At 31.4% G+C, this 16,464-nt stretch overlaps 1 protein-coding gene across 1 annotated transcript; it reads left to right on the top strand.

Moving 5' to 3' along the window:
- Positions 1-8,296: 8,296 nt before the first annotated feature.
- LOC132919100 (SCAN domain-containing protein 3-like) lies at positions 8,297-10,087 on the top strand. The gene is made up of 2 exons (XM_060980448.1): positions 8,297-9,163; positions 9,233-10,087. Exons 1-2 carry the CDS (start codon positions 8,297-8,299, stop codon positions 10,085-10,087), a joined length of 1,722 nt encoding a protein of 573 aa, XP_060836431.1.
- Positions 10,088-16,464: the final 6,377 nt, after the last annotated feature.

Below are 16,464 nucleotides of genomic sequence, written 5' to 3'. Positions count from 1 at the left end.
TACGTTTAGGGGTCGTGGTTTAATCGTATATCTTGGCGAGAAGAGACATTGCGATGTAACAATATTATATTATTTTATTACCGTTTGTATAATATAGTGTCTTGTTCGAGCAACAATATAGAGCGAATTAAAATATAATTGAATCATATCTATTTAAGAGAAAGATAACATAATATGTACAAATTAGTATACATAAATTGCCACCAAAGGGTAGGTAGTCGAGAATATGACTTGGGTAAATCAGACGATATAGTACGTTATATAATAATATATATATTTTTAGTGAGATAATGTACTTTAGAGATTAGTGATGTATTAGCTTTATTATACTTTATATTGTATAGAGTGAAATATTGTAACTATAAGCATGTACTATTATACACTGCTAAACTTTTATCACTATTAAAGGAATTAAAGTATAATATATCCATAACTATATATTATAGTCCATAACCATGTGTCACGAAAAAAAAAAAAATTAATTTTAGATTATAAAGTTATTACACTTATTTATAATACTTTTGGGTCAATAGTCTAAATAATTAAAGTATGTCACCATTTATTTAGATTCATGTTGAAGCGGTGTTGTGAAAAAAGGACAAGCACTGTACTATTATAATAATAGTGTATTATATAATAGAATAAAGTGAATTTTAAAAAAAGGCGTTTGCGCTTTGGTGACCATAATGTATAGCATTTTTTTCCATATAAAATCGTGATTATGCATGCCTCAAAAATTGAACACGTGGAACGCGACCTCATACGAAACACAACGCACGAGTACACTGGTGTAAGTACAATATACGCATTCAGGCAGATCCCATCGAGTGTATCCATACACGTCGTCCCGTAGCAGCGAGAATAATAAATAATAAACAGTGGTGTGTATATGCTCGCGGAAGCTCAGCTCATCGGAATTGCTAATGTCCGGCAGTCTCTTAGCCCTCTTAGTCATCCGAAAGGGTTCTCTATAGTCCACGGCGAGCAATAAATCATATCGGCCGGTCGAGTGTCCATTTGTTTTTGCGCACACAATTTAACACGCATAACATATTAGGTGCATAGGGTCTCGAGGGTGAAATCGCGTCCTACCTTCCAAACAGTGTTATTTTCATCCTTATTTTATTTAATTTTTTTTCGAATAATTTAATATTATATTCCCGTCAAGAAAATCATGCTCTATAATATCTATCTTATGTTTTTTTTAATTTTCGTTAATTCGTACGGAAATGTAGACGTACATTTTACGATTATTATATACACGCGGTACGTCATCATTCGAGGTTTTGTCCAATTATAAAATATAACATTACGCAAACCGCTGCAAGATACATCATAGTATTTTAACGTGCAGCGATGAGAATCGAACGTATTTGACTGTTGTTGTTTTTTTTTCTTTTTTTTTCTAAGAGAGATTTCACGACCGACTCGAATGTACAGATAATGCTTAAAAGCTTTATTGCGTAAAGGTATTGCTTGACGACGCGGTTGATTTGACCGGGAAAAACTCGCATCACGCGCGCACACACGTAATATTTATTTCGCGAATTAAGAAGAATAAAATATATATACGAAGTTTGGTTCACGGTCGACCGATAGGGGACAAAAGCGGCTTAAGCACTCTACGTCGTATCTCGCGTATAATATATACTTTATATAATATTATATATGTGATGTGTACGCGTGTATTGGACACAGACTGGCGGCAGTGGCCGCACGGGATTAGACGGGCACCGTTTTCGGACACGTTTCTTCCATTTTAAAACAAACCGTTTCGAAAAGAGATTAGAGTTTTCGATTTTTCTTGTGGAATTTTCGAGCTTTCGTCGTTGGGTGGTAATCGAAAAAACTAACGGGTGCTTTTTTGATCCTCTCAATCCGTCGACGTTTTAATATAAACCGCGTTCCACTTATCGCCGTATACACAATACTACAGTACAATAACAATGCATTTTACGGTCAACAAATGTCGATACGTTTTTACTCGAACGGACACACACACACAAGTATTAACTTTTAACAGTATGCACATTATACCGTACGTATTTATCCATTTTTCCTGCGTCAGTATGGCTCGTAAAATGAATACTAGTACAAAGGTCATTTCATTTATATAGTACGCCATACTATAACAACCTTTAAATGTAACGTGAATTTACGTCCATCGCAAAGTGGTACCGATCATAATATACACTTTGGTGGGAAATCGATATACCTAATATACGATGGTTATAACAAAAGGACGAATTAAATATTTTAAAGTTTAAATTTAAAATTTTTGAACGAAATAAAAGCTTTCATATCCAGTGCATTTATTTACACAAATATTAAAAAAAAAAATAAAACAGACCATTCAAATTCGTACAACTATTTTTTTTTTTTTTTTATTAATTTAAACTAAACATAATAATAATAATATATATAAACAAAATATATGAATAGAATTAGAACAAAATCAGAAATTATTGTAAATATATTTTTAAAGGTAACTTATTATTGTTAAATTTACATATCTAGTAAGAAAATATTTAGTAAAAATAACAAAATTATTTGAACACTATTAGTGACGGTAATTATTTCTATTGATAAACCATAAGTATTATAGTACCTATTATTATTATATTCAGAGACACTTTCACGTAACTAACTCTGTATAATGAAATTTTGTATTTAATATAACATTTCTGAGAATCACAGACAAATTAGAATCAAGTTTTTGTATAATTCTATTTAACAAATTTGTCTATACCAAGATTTTTTTTGTTTTCCGTGGAAACTGTGATATGGGATGTCAATTATCATTTAATTAGAATTTTACCGACTCCAAATAGTGAAATCCACAACTCCCATCGGCCCCATCCCTTTTCGAGTTTTTGATATTTATCCGAATAACTGGCGCAGTAATTCCATACCACCCGAACGCAGCGAATACAAAATAATATATATAATATATGCGAAATCCCCTGTACGAACGGACTCGTAAATTTACGACGCGAACAACAACAATAATAATAGATCGTCGATGATATAGCGGAATTATAGTCGTCTTCCGGTCGGCCCGGCGTCTGTGTCCGCTCACGGGGTATGAATATTTTCGACTTGGGATTTTATCGCCCGCCATATCGTTTTTTCACGACCGCGTCCTCTCCGCCGTATGTAAATTCGGACGACGAATCGCCTATACGTACGTATATTTATAGGAAATACGGTGTATATTATATGATATATCGCGTGTGTGTATATATATATATGCGTATAAATTGCAGAGTATTATAGTATACGGACGCACACCGTTCTTGCAAAACGACCAAACATTTGAACGGTATACGATGGTGAAATATCATCACCACCGAAATACCCTCCACGGCCGCGATGAGGTCGTCACCCAGAATGACGTATACGGGCCGATATTTTTCGTCGTTCGCATTTATTATACACAAACACACACATAATAATATAATACAGTTCGTATATATCACAAGGGACCCTTCACTTTTGCCGTTTGTTTTCGGCCGCGAGTACATTGCCAAATGGTTCGGACACCATATAATATTATACAGACACCGTTGGCGTGTCATATATTATATATTATATAATGTAATAATATATACACACACATATTTACGTATATGTCTCCAAAGCGCATAAAGACGACCGAAGGGCCGGTAAATCGTCGCGCTGCGTGGCCGACGCCCGTCAGAAATAGAAACTGTGATAGATATAATACTATTACGTGTGCGTATTTTGGGGTGCTAAGCTCTACCGGGGTTGTATTATAAATATAATAATAGCAATAATATTTGCGGCTTTTCCGATCAGTCGGATTCACGACTTGCGTATTATCGAGAACTGTGCAGGAAATCTATCACGAGATTGACATCATCCAAAACGTCAAATGTGCGTAGACGAGTGGTGGTGGCATATTATACATAATTATTATTTATGTACCTACGACGGATTCAGATGTGTAGAAAATACCTAACCTATCACGATCACTTATATACTTACACGTAATACGAAAAAAGACGTTTTTAATTTGTTTATAATGCCCTAAAAATAAAAAGTGTTAGTGTATGTAAAATATCAACTACCTATACACAACGAATAATAATTACTAAATGCTGATGACAAATAATAAAAAGTTTATTTGAATATATTATATTTAATACACTTTATTTCAAAATGTACAATATAAATTGCATTGTATAAATAATTAATAAAATACAATTTCCTTTTGTTTTTGGCCTATTCTTCTGTAACTTCTTTAGAATTAATAGGAATATTTTTATGCACTGTCATTTGAGCAAGACCATTACGATTAAAAAAGTAAAATATAAGAATATAAGTAAACATTTTGAGTTACTTGTGGTACACATGTTATTTACCAGACTGTTTTTCTCAAGTGTGCTCGGTAGATCAGTGTATAAATAATGTACAGAGTTAAGATCATGGTCTACGCCATGGTTGTAAAAAGTATGGTCACAGCATTTTTTTTTCATATTATACGATGTATACATTTATTATTATTATGTTATTTCTTGGTATGGTTGAGCGATAGTAGTTAGGAGTTACTATCGCCGTATCACTAATCGTTAAATCTGCTATTCAATCATAACACGATTAAAGATATTGTAATATACTTACTAAGATTACTTTCAAGCTCATTTTATAGCTCTATTTATAAAAAAAAGTCCATAGGGATCAAACACCCATACCTCCCGCATTGTATAATACGCCCCCGTATGCGTTTATAAATGGTTATTATCACTTACATTATTATTTGGAGGTGCAATAAATTCGTCGTCGTCGACGTCTGCGCGTGTAATTAACGACTCTGCAACGGTAACGTTTACCAGTCGTTCCTGAACTACGGACCCGTTCGCTTATTCGTGCATGTACATGTATACATATTACAGTCATCATGATTATTACTCATATTAAATTAATTTAACATGCGCGCACATCAGGCAGATCGGTTGGTGACGAAAACCGGGAGCTTACACGCACATTTTTCACGTAAACACACCGAGGCGTTAATTGTGTACACAGGCCTGCAATATCATTATCCCCTTCATAATATTATACATACCTAATGGATTAATTTGTGAGATTTATATACCAATTTATTGTGAGTTCGCCCATTCTTTCGACGTCATAGATACAAATATATATTAATTGGTCACGAAACACTTTTATCGATTTTTTTTTGGTTATCCGACGTGACAGGTCTCTGTACAAATGTACGAAAATGTAAAAGAGGTTTATTTGGTAAAACGAATATTATGTACAATAATAACGAAGTGCATTGTGTGTCGCGGAGTTTTGGATCTCCCGGCAAATAATATACGTTTTAAGAAATTGCGGCTGTGTATACCTATTATAATATATAATATATTATATCGCAGGGCACTCCTTCGTTAATGACGAGCAAAGAAGTCAAACAACAATGCAGGCTGCGTAAGACAATACGACGACGATTTGTACGCGCTGCGGCGGTCCCTGCGGTGTATATGCGCGCCGCTCGCCGACGGATGTGTATTAATTAAAACGTTTTGTTTGCCGTACCGAGGTGGCGCCCGCCGGGCTGAAGAGATAGTTGATTTTCGGCACAACGGAAACCCTTTTCGAGAGAAATGCAAACAACTTTCGAAATATGATCGCAGCCGTATTATTATAAAGCATGTACATAAATAATATACGCACTGGTGAAAACTGTATCAAAAAGTCCTCATCTGTCGCCGAGCAAAGGAAAACCGAGCAAATATTTTTCTTTGGATATTTTTAGTTATACTTCGCATGTTCGTATATACACGCCCGGAATTCATTCGCAATTAACTTGTATTGTACGCAGGCATTATAAGTCAAAGTTGATTACCGACTTTATTTGATTCAGAAGGAAAAAGGTACTATTATTATTATTAAAACACGTCTACCTATGAGTGCACAACTTCGATTTAAAAAAAAATATATGTATATATTTATATCCTACATAATAAACCAAGTTATAATAACGATATTAAATAATTATATACTTCAGTTTTCGTTTCAAAGAATATTATAAAGAATCAAGAGAAATTTGCAGCACGTGGTAACAAAAACGGGTTCGCGTTTAATTTTCCAATGCAGGGCAATAGACTAGATCGTTTGGAAACGACCCTTGCTATGAGAATAAAATATCAAATGATTTATGCTCTTAAAACGAATTTAGATTTGAAATTAAGTGCTCATAACCAAAATTTAAATATTAGATAGTTTAGGATTCAGTGTTGACGTGTAAAACACTAAGTGTGCTATTTATAAATATAGGGACAGCCATTATTTAACTAATGTTCTAAAATAGTTAAATAATTATAAACCATCATTACAGTTATAAATTATTAAATTATAACTCGAATAAAAATATTTATTAATTTAACTTTTAATTTATTTTTTAAGTCATTTTTAAAAATTGACTCTTGGATATTATGTAAAAACACAAAATACATTGTTATAAACTGAGTTAAATCACATCAATGAGAAAAATGTTTTTAATTAAATAGGTATATTTACATTATATGGTTAATGGTCAAAAAATAATAGACACACTACACACACAGTAATAGTTTGTATAAATTAATTTTAAATAAATAAAATATAAAAAATGTACCTCATATTCTTATGATATACGTATGATTAAAAATAACAAAACATATTTACTTAACTCATTCATGTGCTTTTTGTTTTAATTTAATAATGAACTCAATGTTTTATTATACTTAATAGAATATTCAGTATTTTTTTTTATAAAATGCACATGACGTTTTTACAATTATTGGAAAAAGTTGTGTATATGTAAAATAAATTTAAAATTTGCAATCAATATAATTTATAAAATATACTACTAAAAACATTATTATATGTATTTTTTGTTTTATTTCTAAAATATAATAAATAATAAATGTTCATATTTAGGTTAATTTTAAATGTTATAATGCTTATATTCGTTAACAAAGAATTTAATAATTATATTACAATAAGTATGTAATATTAAAAAGGAATGTTCAAGAACTTTTTAAAATGTTGTATACAAATTATTTAATAAATATTGTATATTCAAACGTTATAACAGAGTTACGTATATGACGTATTTATGCACGTTTGCAACAAATTGTGCAGCAGAGCGTTTTTGTTCAACTATAGTCAGATAGATTTAACGTGACATAAATACTACATATAGTCTGAGGTACTTCGTAGTATAAATTATGATGATTATATTTGACGATTTCGTATTGAAAAAAGTTCGTTGTAAAATGTTATAGATAACATATAAGATTAAATGGATACCGCTCTGCTATCCATTAGGTATCGAGTGGGTTACTAGCTGTTAAGTTTATATATTTAAAAACTAATCTAAATTAATTAATTTTTTGTTTCGTTACATTTAAAAATATTTTTCTCTTCCGTAACAATACCAAGTTTTGATGATTAAGTCAGGGATATTTTATAATAAAAAAAGTCAACTTTCAAATCGTTATGCCGTATTACGCTATTCTACTTTCATTAGTTTATTTCTTATTGGTCAATTACCTATGCGATTAAAGATACAATAACTGAATAACATAGTATGAGACCAATATATATTATACTATTATTGAAGTATAAAAATTGTTCAATGACCTAATTTGTCATAACATCCTGAAAGCGCTATTATACGTGTAAATGACCAATTTAAAAATATTAAAAATAATTGAACAATGTTTTTTTTTTTGCAAATTGATAAATCAAGAATAAAGTTTATCGAAAATAATATAAGTGTTTTATTTATTGATTGCGTTTAATTGTAGTATAATGTAGGTATCGTATTATTAATCCAATATAAATAATTAATTTAAACCAACAACTACGTAGTTCTATTAAAAAAGGAATAATGAAAAAAAATTATTGTATTATCTATAGCACTGGTTCCCAAACTGGGGGGCGCGCCCCCCTTGGGGGGCGTGTACACATTGCTGGGGAGGCGCAAGCAGTTTTTACGAAAGACAATTTTTATTGATTACATTTTTTTTATTTTAAAACGTAGAGAAATAAAATTAGTAGACTGGTTCTCTTTATCGGTTCTCGGGTATCAATAATGGATAACCGATAATAACTATAAATAGTTTTATGCTACGTTATCTGTAAATTAATCGGAACGATAAAAGGATGTTAGGGAAAAGCTATTAGATTAGTTTAAACTCGATTTAGTTTCGTTTTGCAGTCGCATACTGCACGTAGTATCGTAGTACGTAGTCGTCGCGAGTGTACATACGTAAAAATAATGGCTCCACAGAAAATAAGATTGTATAACGACGATTATATAAAGTTTGGTTTCACGTTCATTCAAAAGGATGGTATCCAAATGCCACAGTGTGTTATTTGTCACGTTGTGTTAAGTAACGATGCTCTCCGACCAAGTCGACTAGAACGACATTTAACCACAGCTCATCCGATGCTAAAAGAAAAACCTAAAGAGTTTTTTGTTGCTAAAAAAAATTCTTTAAATAAAATTAAACTTGACAGAACCGGAGAATTTCAACAGAATAATGAAAAAATTATTGAAGCTTCATATCACATCGCCTTTATGGTGGCTCAGCAAAAGAAACCACATACATTGGGTGAAACATTAATTAAGCCTAGCATACTTAAAGCCGTTGAAATAGTACTTGGTGAAGAAAGTAAAAGGAAAGTTTCTCAAATATCTCTTTCAGACAATACAATCAAACGACGCATTGATGAATTAGCTTTGGACATACAAAATCAGTTGATTCATAAATTAAAAAATTCCGTATTCTTTGCAATTCAGTGTGATGAATCAACTGATGTGGCCAATTGTTGTCAGCTATTAGTTTACTGCCGTTTTATAAATGAAAAGACTATTGCAGAAGAGCTTATGTTTTCCCAGGCCTTAAGTTCTACCTCAAAAGGCAGTGACGTTTTGTCTGCCATCGATATATTTTTTGATCAGAATGGCCTCTCATGGAAAAATGTTGTAGGTGTATGTACAGACGGTGCCCCTGCTATGCTAGGATCACGATCGGGTTTTGTGAAGCTTGCAAAAGATAAAAATCCATCAATAATTGGTTCTCATTGTGTAATACACCGCCAAGCCTTAGCTGCAAAAACGCTGCCATTTGAAATTAAAAATGTACTAGAAGTATGTATAAAAATTGTTAATACCATCAAAAGTAGTGCTCTTAATTCACGTCTTTTTAAGATTCTTTGTTCTGAGCTATCAGCCCAACATTCTGTTTTATTATTCCATACCGAGGTTCGTTGGTTATCCAAAGGAAATATGCTTGAGCGTTTGTACGAATTAAAGTCTGAAGTCGAAATAATGCTTTTACAATTAGGAAAAGACGATCTTCGGGAAAATTTTACTGATGAAAATTTCACATTCTACTTCGCATATCTAGCAGATTTTTTTGAGACTATTAATAACCTAAATCTCAAATTACAAGGGAGGAATATAAACGTAATAATCGCGAACGATACTATCAACTCATTTCTAGAAAAGATACAACTGTGGAAACGCCGAGTAAACAAAGAGACTCCTAATTTTTCGTCTTTCCGTCGACTGAACGAACTTCTCTCTGATGAAGAAGAACCATTTTGTCCTACTGGATTGAAAGATATAGTGATTAAACATCTCGACAGTTTGACTGATGAATTCACTCGATATTTTCCAAATTTTTCGAACAAAAGTTGGCAATATATGTTAACAAGTTCTCCATTCAGTACTAACGTAGACACATTGCCAGATATAATTCAAGAACAGGCAATCGAGCTGAAGAACGATTCACGGGCGAAAATTGATTTTAACAGTGGTAGCTCTTTGGAAGAATTTTGGGTAAAATACCAACCTATTTATCCTGAAATTTCAAATGAAGCTTTAAAAGTCCTTGTACAATTTTCATCTACATATTTGTGCGAATCTGGGTTCTCCAGCATGGCAGTTATAAAAAACAAACATAGAAATCGTTTAGATGTCGCATCTGACTTAAGGTGTTCATTATCAAATATTGAGCCGAACATAAAAAAACTGTCCAAGGAAAAGTGTTGTCAGCATTAACATTATTTATTAATTTCATTATGTATTTTTTTATTTACCATTATTATTATTATTATTATTATTATTATTATTAACATCTAATTTCATTATGTATTTTTTTATTTACCATTATTATTATTATTATTAACATCAATAAAAAAGTAGTCATTCTGAATAATTTAAAGTTTATTTTTAAAGAACACAAAAAAATATGATCAATTTTTTTTCAATTTAAAAAAGGGGGGGCGCGAGATTTTTGAAAATATATAAAGGGGGCGTAGAATAGAATAGCTTGGGAACCACTGATCTATAGGCTTTATTTATAATATATCGTGTTCGATTATTTGCGTTTATAATATTCGAAATAAACTATAAAAAGCAAAACATCATACGCGATTATAAATAACATGCGAACTTGTCTAACTATGTGTCTAATTATTATTCATTATGAATAAACTAATTGTGAAGGTATTCTAACATAGTTGTGTTGAGCTACAATGATTTAATGTTAATATTTATTAAAAAGTATTGCGCTTATTCATATTCTAACTTATAGTTTATGGAAATGTCTACACGAATAAGAATAACGCTTGGTATAGGTGTTATTCAAATACTATTTAAAAAAAAATACTAAGCTTAAGAATAAGCAACATAATACAATCCAACTAAAAATATGATAAAAATGAACAAGTTTATACATCCTTAAAGAGGTAATTAAAACCTAAAAATATATGTAGCTATTGTTTCTATTTAAAACAATATGATGTATTGAATATTATTATAAATATTTTGCTATATTATGTGTGTTTTTTATGTTATATCTATGATGATTGTTTTCGTAAGGACGTAATATATAACAATCCATATAATATTACATTTTATACTTTAATGGAAACTTTAATACCTATGTATACTGTCCATTTGAATAATATTCTCTTAAAATACCGATGAAATAGAATACACCACAATGGAAACGGAAAATGTATATGTATTTTTTTTTTTTTTTTGCTGATTTATAACCTACACAGTCATTATTGAAGTATTAAAAAGTCTGTGTAGAAATTAAAACACCGGAATACAGCAAACAATAATTACCTTTCTTTTGTATAGTATAAGTAAACAGAAATGCATTCATCAACGATATCTTTTATGTACAATGCGTACTCGTCTCAAGTTATAATGAAACGTTAAAGATCAGATAACAAATAATTTTAATATTTTCGGGGGGCATATTTTTACGAACTATATTATGTACACGGGAGCGCAATGAACGTTGAACATTATTTAAATTCTAACGAGAAAAAAGTAATTAACGTGACGACTTTGTTTTTCATTCATGAAATAATCGTTTTATATATGTATGTATACCTACATCATAAAATGTATCGTCCAGAATTAATAAGTCTAAATCGATACACAGTGATAACATACAATCATCATTTGATTACATGCAGTTACTATTGATAAAATAATAATTTGAGTAATTTTTATGAAAATTATAATCTTTTTATCCAAATGCACATAATTATTAGGAGTGTCTCCTGGCTTCTGCGATAAGATTGAAAATGTTCACGTAGAATATCATTACTGTAGTTGGATCGTTTAACAGCCTTATTCGTCGATTATGACTCTCTTTGTACAGTTTAATATACCGAAATAGTACAGTTAAAACAATATTAAATTATATCACATGTATTTATTTTTATTATAGTCGGATGTGAGTCATAATTTTGATTGTGTTAATAACGACACTTAATGGACGTGTTATAGACGTTTTCTTATACGTTATAATATATTATCGGTTGTAGAATGTGGGCAAAATAAACTATGCCATCGTTTCTAAATCAAATAACAATAAAACATATTATTGTTAACGATATGTATTAGGTATAACGAATTTACTTCATACATGTTAATTGTTGTTGAAAAACTCTATGTTTACAGACATCACAGTGTTGAATAAATATAATAAAATTAAAAAAATAATTTAAGACAAATTCCTTATTCGTTTATTTCTTATTTATTTTTTATAATAAAAATCATCATTTGATAAGATTTTATTTTATCTACCGTATACTGTTATGTATTGTAATATATTTTTAAATTTTCAATACGATCTGTAATTTCATCAGTGCAGTTTCTAATAACTATTTATAATTCAGATTATTTATTGAATATGACTAAATTGAATAGGTACCTACCGATATATTGTGATAATTTAAAATGTTTTACATCGAAAGTAGAAAAAAAACAGTATTTTAAGAATAATACCTAGGCATTTAAAACGTACTCAAATACTTTTAACTGTATTTGAATACTGATATTAAAATATTCAACAACACTCTGTCTTACGTTCATACAATTAACAACGCATAAACACGAAACATACGGATTGTTTAATCACACATAATGTACAATAGGTAATATAATATAATATTATTATATATGTATATTATATATTATGACGTATAATAGACGACATACTGCAGCGAACACAATATTATATACGTACGATACGATGGGCGGTATGAAAACTGCCTTTGGTTTGACGTTTTAATTATTTCGCGGACGTGTGTTTTTTTCTATTTCGTTTTGTTTTTTTTCCACGCCCCATATACCGCGGTATACGAATCAACCGATCTGCAATGATTATTGTCTACACGTTGATTAATGCGCTCGTTTTTTTTTATTTTGTCATCGCGAGTCTCTTGGGCTTACCGCTGTCGTATACATAATATTATTGTATTGGCACCTATTATATTGTATTATACGAACGGATGACTATTATATTACATTTTTTTACGCCACCCGTTATGGGCGTGCTTGTGCGTATTGCACATTTTTTATACTACGCACAAGACCCGTTCCCTGCGAACGTCATCAACCACTCACCCGCAATGTATTCGCCAAAAGGACCGTTGACATTTCGATTTCGACGACGAACGCAGTCGGCACATGTCGTCACGGCCATTGGATTGCATAATAGATATGAGAAAAATTCATGGATGAACAAATAAATTCAATGCTCGTTTTGTTGTTATTATATACGAAAACCGCGTGCTGCACACGTGAGACGGAACCCTTTTCTTGACGCCAACGCCACCGCCTCCGCCGCCGCGACCGCACCGCCGGCTGCGCGTGCAGTACTCGAAAAGGTTCCTCTGTATAGTCTATATTACTATTATATACGTACGTAAACGGCATTTTGCCCCTTCAGTACCAAAAAAAAAGACAACCGATTCGTGGAAAATATTAACGATCCGGAAAATAAAACCAGGACTTTATTATTTTTAGGAAACGGAAATAGTTGGCGTATTTTCCTCTCCCTCTCCATCCAGAGAGACGACATGATGTTTTAAGCGCTGTGAAATATGTATGTGTTCAACGATAACACATATAATATATATAATGTATATACAGCAGACGTAAAATACTAGTACCTATAATAATATTATTATATGATTGTCTTGAGCGTGAAAACATTTTGAAACATTAAAATCGTAATCGACACGATACCTATCCAACGTTTAATCATTATTTTAAAAAAAACATTGAAAAACGCATAGCAGTTATCGCAATGGCCCTCACTGTGGTCGTCGACGTGCGATTGCAGTAAGTTCACTTGGTTTGTCAGCTTTTCCTCGGACGATTTTATTGCATGTCGGGTTTTCACACTTTGTTACGTGCACACATCCCGTGTATAAATAAAATCGTGGTGTGTGTCACGATAAATTATCACGGCGGTGGCGACGTGTTTTATCGGCCGTCTGCTCTCGTGCATGTAAGTGCCATAACACGTATAGTCGGAACTTGTGATATTATCGTGTAGTATTATACCGGAAGCGCAGGAAATAAAAAACAAATCTCCGTCGTTTCCACACCCCCGCTGCGGCCGAAGGAGTTTGCCAAGTCTGTTTAACTAGCGCGCAGTGTTTATTTAATTGCTCGCAGTTTCCTCCCAAAGTCTCAGGAAATGCGCGACGTCCAGGCGATCGTCGCCGTCGCGTATATCATTGTATTATTATGTGCGCGTACGTCATACCGTACGCGTACGACCGCATAAACTCGGTGATTAATTCGCGAAGTCGGCGTCTTGGAAATCCGAATACTATAATGTTGTCGGGTCGGTGGCCCGGGGCATAATCGCCGTTATTGCCGTGAGTTATATAAGCCCATAAACCCGCGGCGGACAGCGGTGGATGTCGTGTGTCTTATACACAACAATATATTGTTTATAATAACAAGCCGAGAGGCGACGCGCAATAACGCGTCCAGGAACCAAATACTATGTATTATTATTTATACGACATCTACTGAATAATTTATCATGTACGGTACTAATCTTCATTTTTTTTCATTTTATAATGGATTTATAAAAATTCTGATTTTTGGAATTTTTATGTAATAATAATTATATTTAAAGTCCACGTTTTCAAATCAAGGACATTTTTCGAATGACTTACGGAGTACCTATCCTGTAGCAATACTAATTTTTGTCTTTCCAATGAGAACGCCACATTGGTCACATTTTGTTACAGACTATTTAGTGGACCATTTTTTTTTCAAAATTTTAATGTACCCAACTTTCTTAGTTATTAAAATGTTTATAATAAGAATAAAAGTACTTAAAAATGGTTTAAAAAATATAAAATATAATATATTTTACATATTATGTAATGTTAAATCTAATATTTATTATACTTAGGCCTTTGAAAATGATAAATGTTGATAGATTAATAATGAATGATACGATCTTAAAATCATCATAACCCCAATATATCTATAAAATCCATCATTATTATAGATCTTTATCCTTAGACCTTAGTATACGCAAAGTTAAATACATGTTAAAATAATTAAAATTGTATGATTTTACTTTTAACATATTTATATATTATCGACGAACTGAACTGGTTTTTCCAATATTGGCATATTATGCCTATTAAGTCTGTTATCAGTTTATCACTTAACCTACCGGGACACACTTGGTAACCAAAAGTCTTACAAATTATAATAACTGTGGCTCCCTGATATTTAATAATAACTAATTTTTCAAAACATTAGTTATAAATTTAGTAAAATATTATTATAACAAAAAAATTTAAATAAAACTCACTTACAACCTTAGCTTTTATGTCTCTGAATTTGAAATTTGAATTCTGTGTTACAATGTATTATTCGTTTAGTAATTTTTCGTCGTCGATGTTTGACGCCGCGGTATTAAATCTTCGGTACAGTAATAAACCGTAATCGTTCCCTTGTTTCATTACGGTATTATTTCTCGGGCAAACTAAGCGTACTTTATTGCCATTGTTCTTTATTATACCTCGAGAATAGAATAGAAATTAGGCGAAAGCACACGTAGATGCAGTAATCTTTTTTTCGTATTTTTTAAACATCGTGTGCAATAAAAGTCTCTTTTTAACAGCACCAAGTTATTTTTTTTTATTTTTTTTTTTTTTTCATTAAGTTTATCACTGAGAATGTCAATAAATTTGCGCGGACTTAATTTTTCCCTCTCGTTTGCGCCGATGATACTCTACGCAAAAAAAAAAGAAGAAAGGCACACTTTTAGTACATGCATTTCGTGTTTTCGTTTTTTATTAGTCTGTTTTTTTTTTCAAATAAAAGCTCACGTAGTATTAAACCCTTTTTTCGTTCATTATTAAAATTTGTGCCAGCGTTAAAAAGTCTCCGGGCTCTTCACTCCCTTACTACCCACCCTTCAAATTAAAACGAAAGCAATAAAAATATCCAATGCGTTTATATTACATCCGTTTTTTTGTTTTAATGAAAACAGAACGATTGTTTACTTTGTCACTAATCGGTTTGAAGTTGTATCAGATTGACACAATATTAACTTCATTGAATTTATTTTACCATTCGTTATCAAGTACTCGTGTAGTCATATATTGCATGTAAGATAATGTACATATTGCTTAAACTCCTACGACTCTAAAAGTTAATAAATTGGAAAATAAACTATTGAAAATTTCATTATATTTATGTTGAAATTATGTTAGCGCATACAAATTAATAATAGTAGGTATTTAGTAGCATATTATTTGGATGAACCTACAATAATCGTAAATCTTAAATAAACAAAGGCTTCTTTCAATCTAACACCACAGTGTTATACTTAAATATTTATATTATTATATTTTATTGTGCATTTTCATTTGACCAATGAAGTTTAAACTTTTAGCCATTTAAAAAAAAAAAAATTTAAATTAAAAAAAAAAGAGTTATTTCTAAGAATATTGTAGGTGTTTTACGAAATTCTTATTGCGAAACAATTCTCCCCAGTAGCTCTGATATGGTTAAACCTTTAAAAAAAATGTGAGTTGTTTTTTTATTTTACTTATTGTAAGCCTATCATAAACATGTCTTCAACAGGA

The sequence above is a fragment of the Rhopalosiphum padi genome, chromosome 2 (assembly GCF_020882245.1).
Source record: "Rhopalosiphum padi isolate XX-2018 chromosome 2, ASM2088224v1, whole genome shotgun sequence".
In the NCBI taxonomy this organism is placed as follows: domain Eukaryota; kingdom Metazoa; phylum Arthropoda; class Insecta; order Hemiptera; family Aphididae; genus Rhopalosiphum; species Rhopalosiphum padi.
Note: the sequence above shows the minus strand (reverse complement) of the source record. Positions and strands in the feature narration are given on the sequence as shown.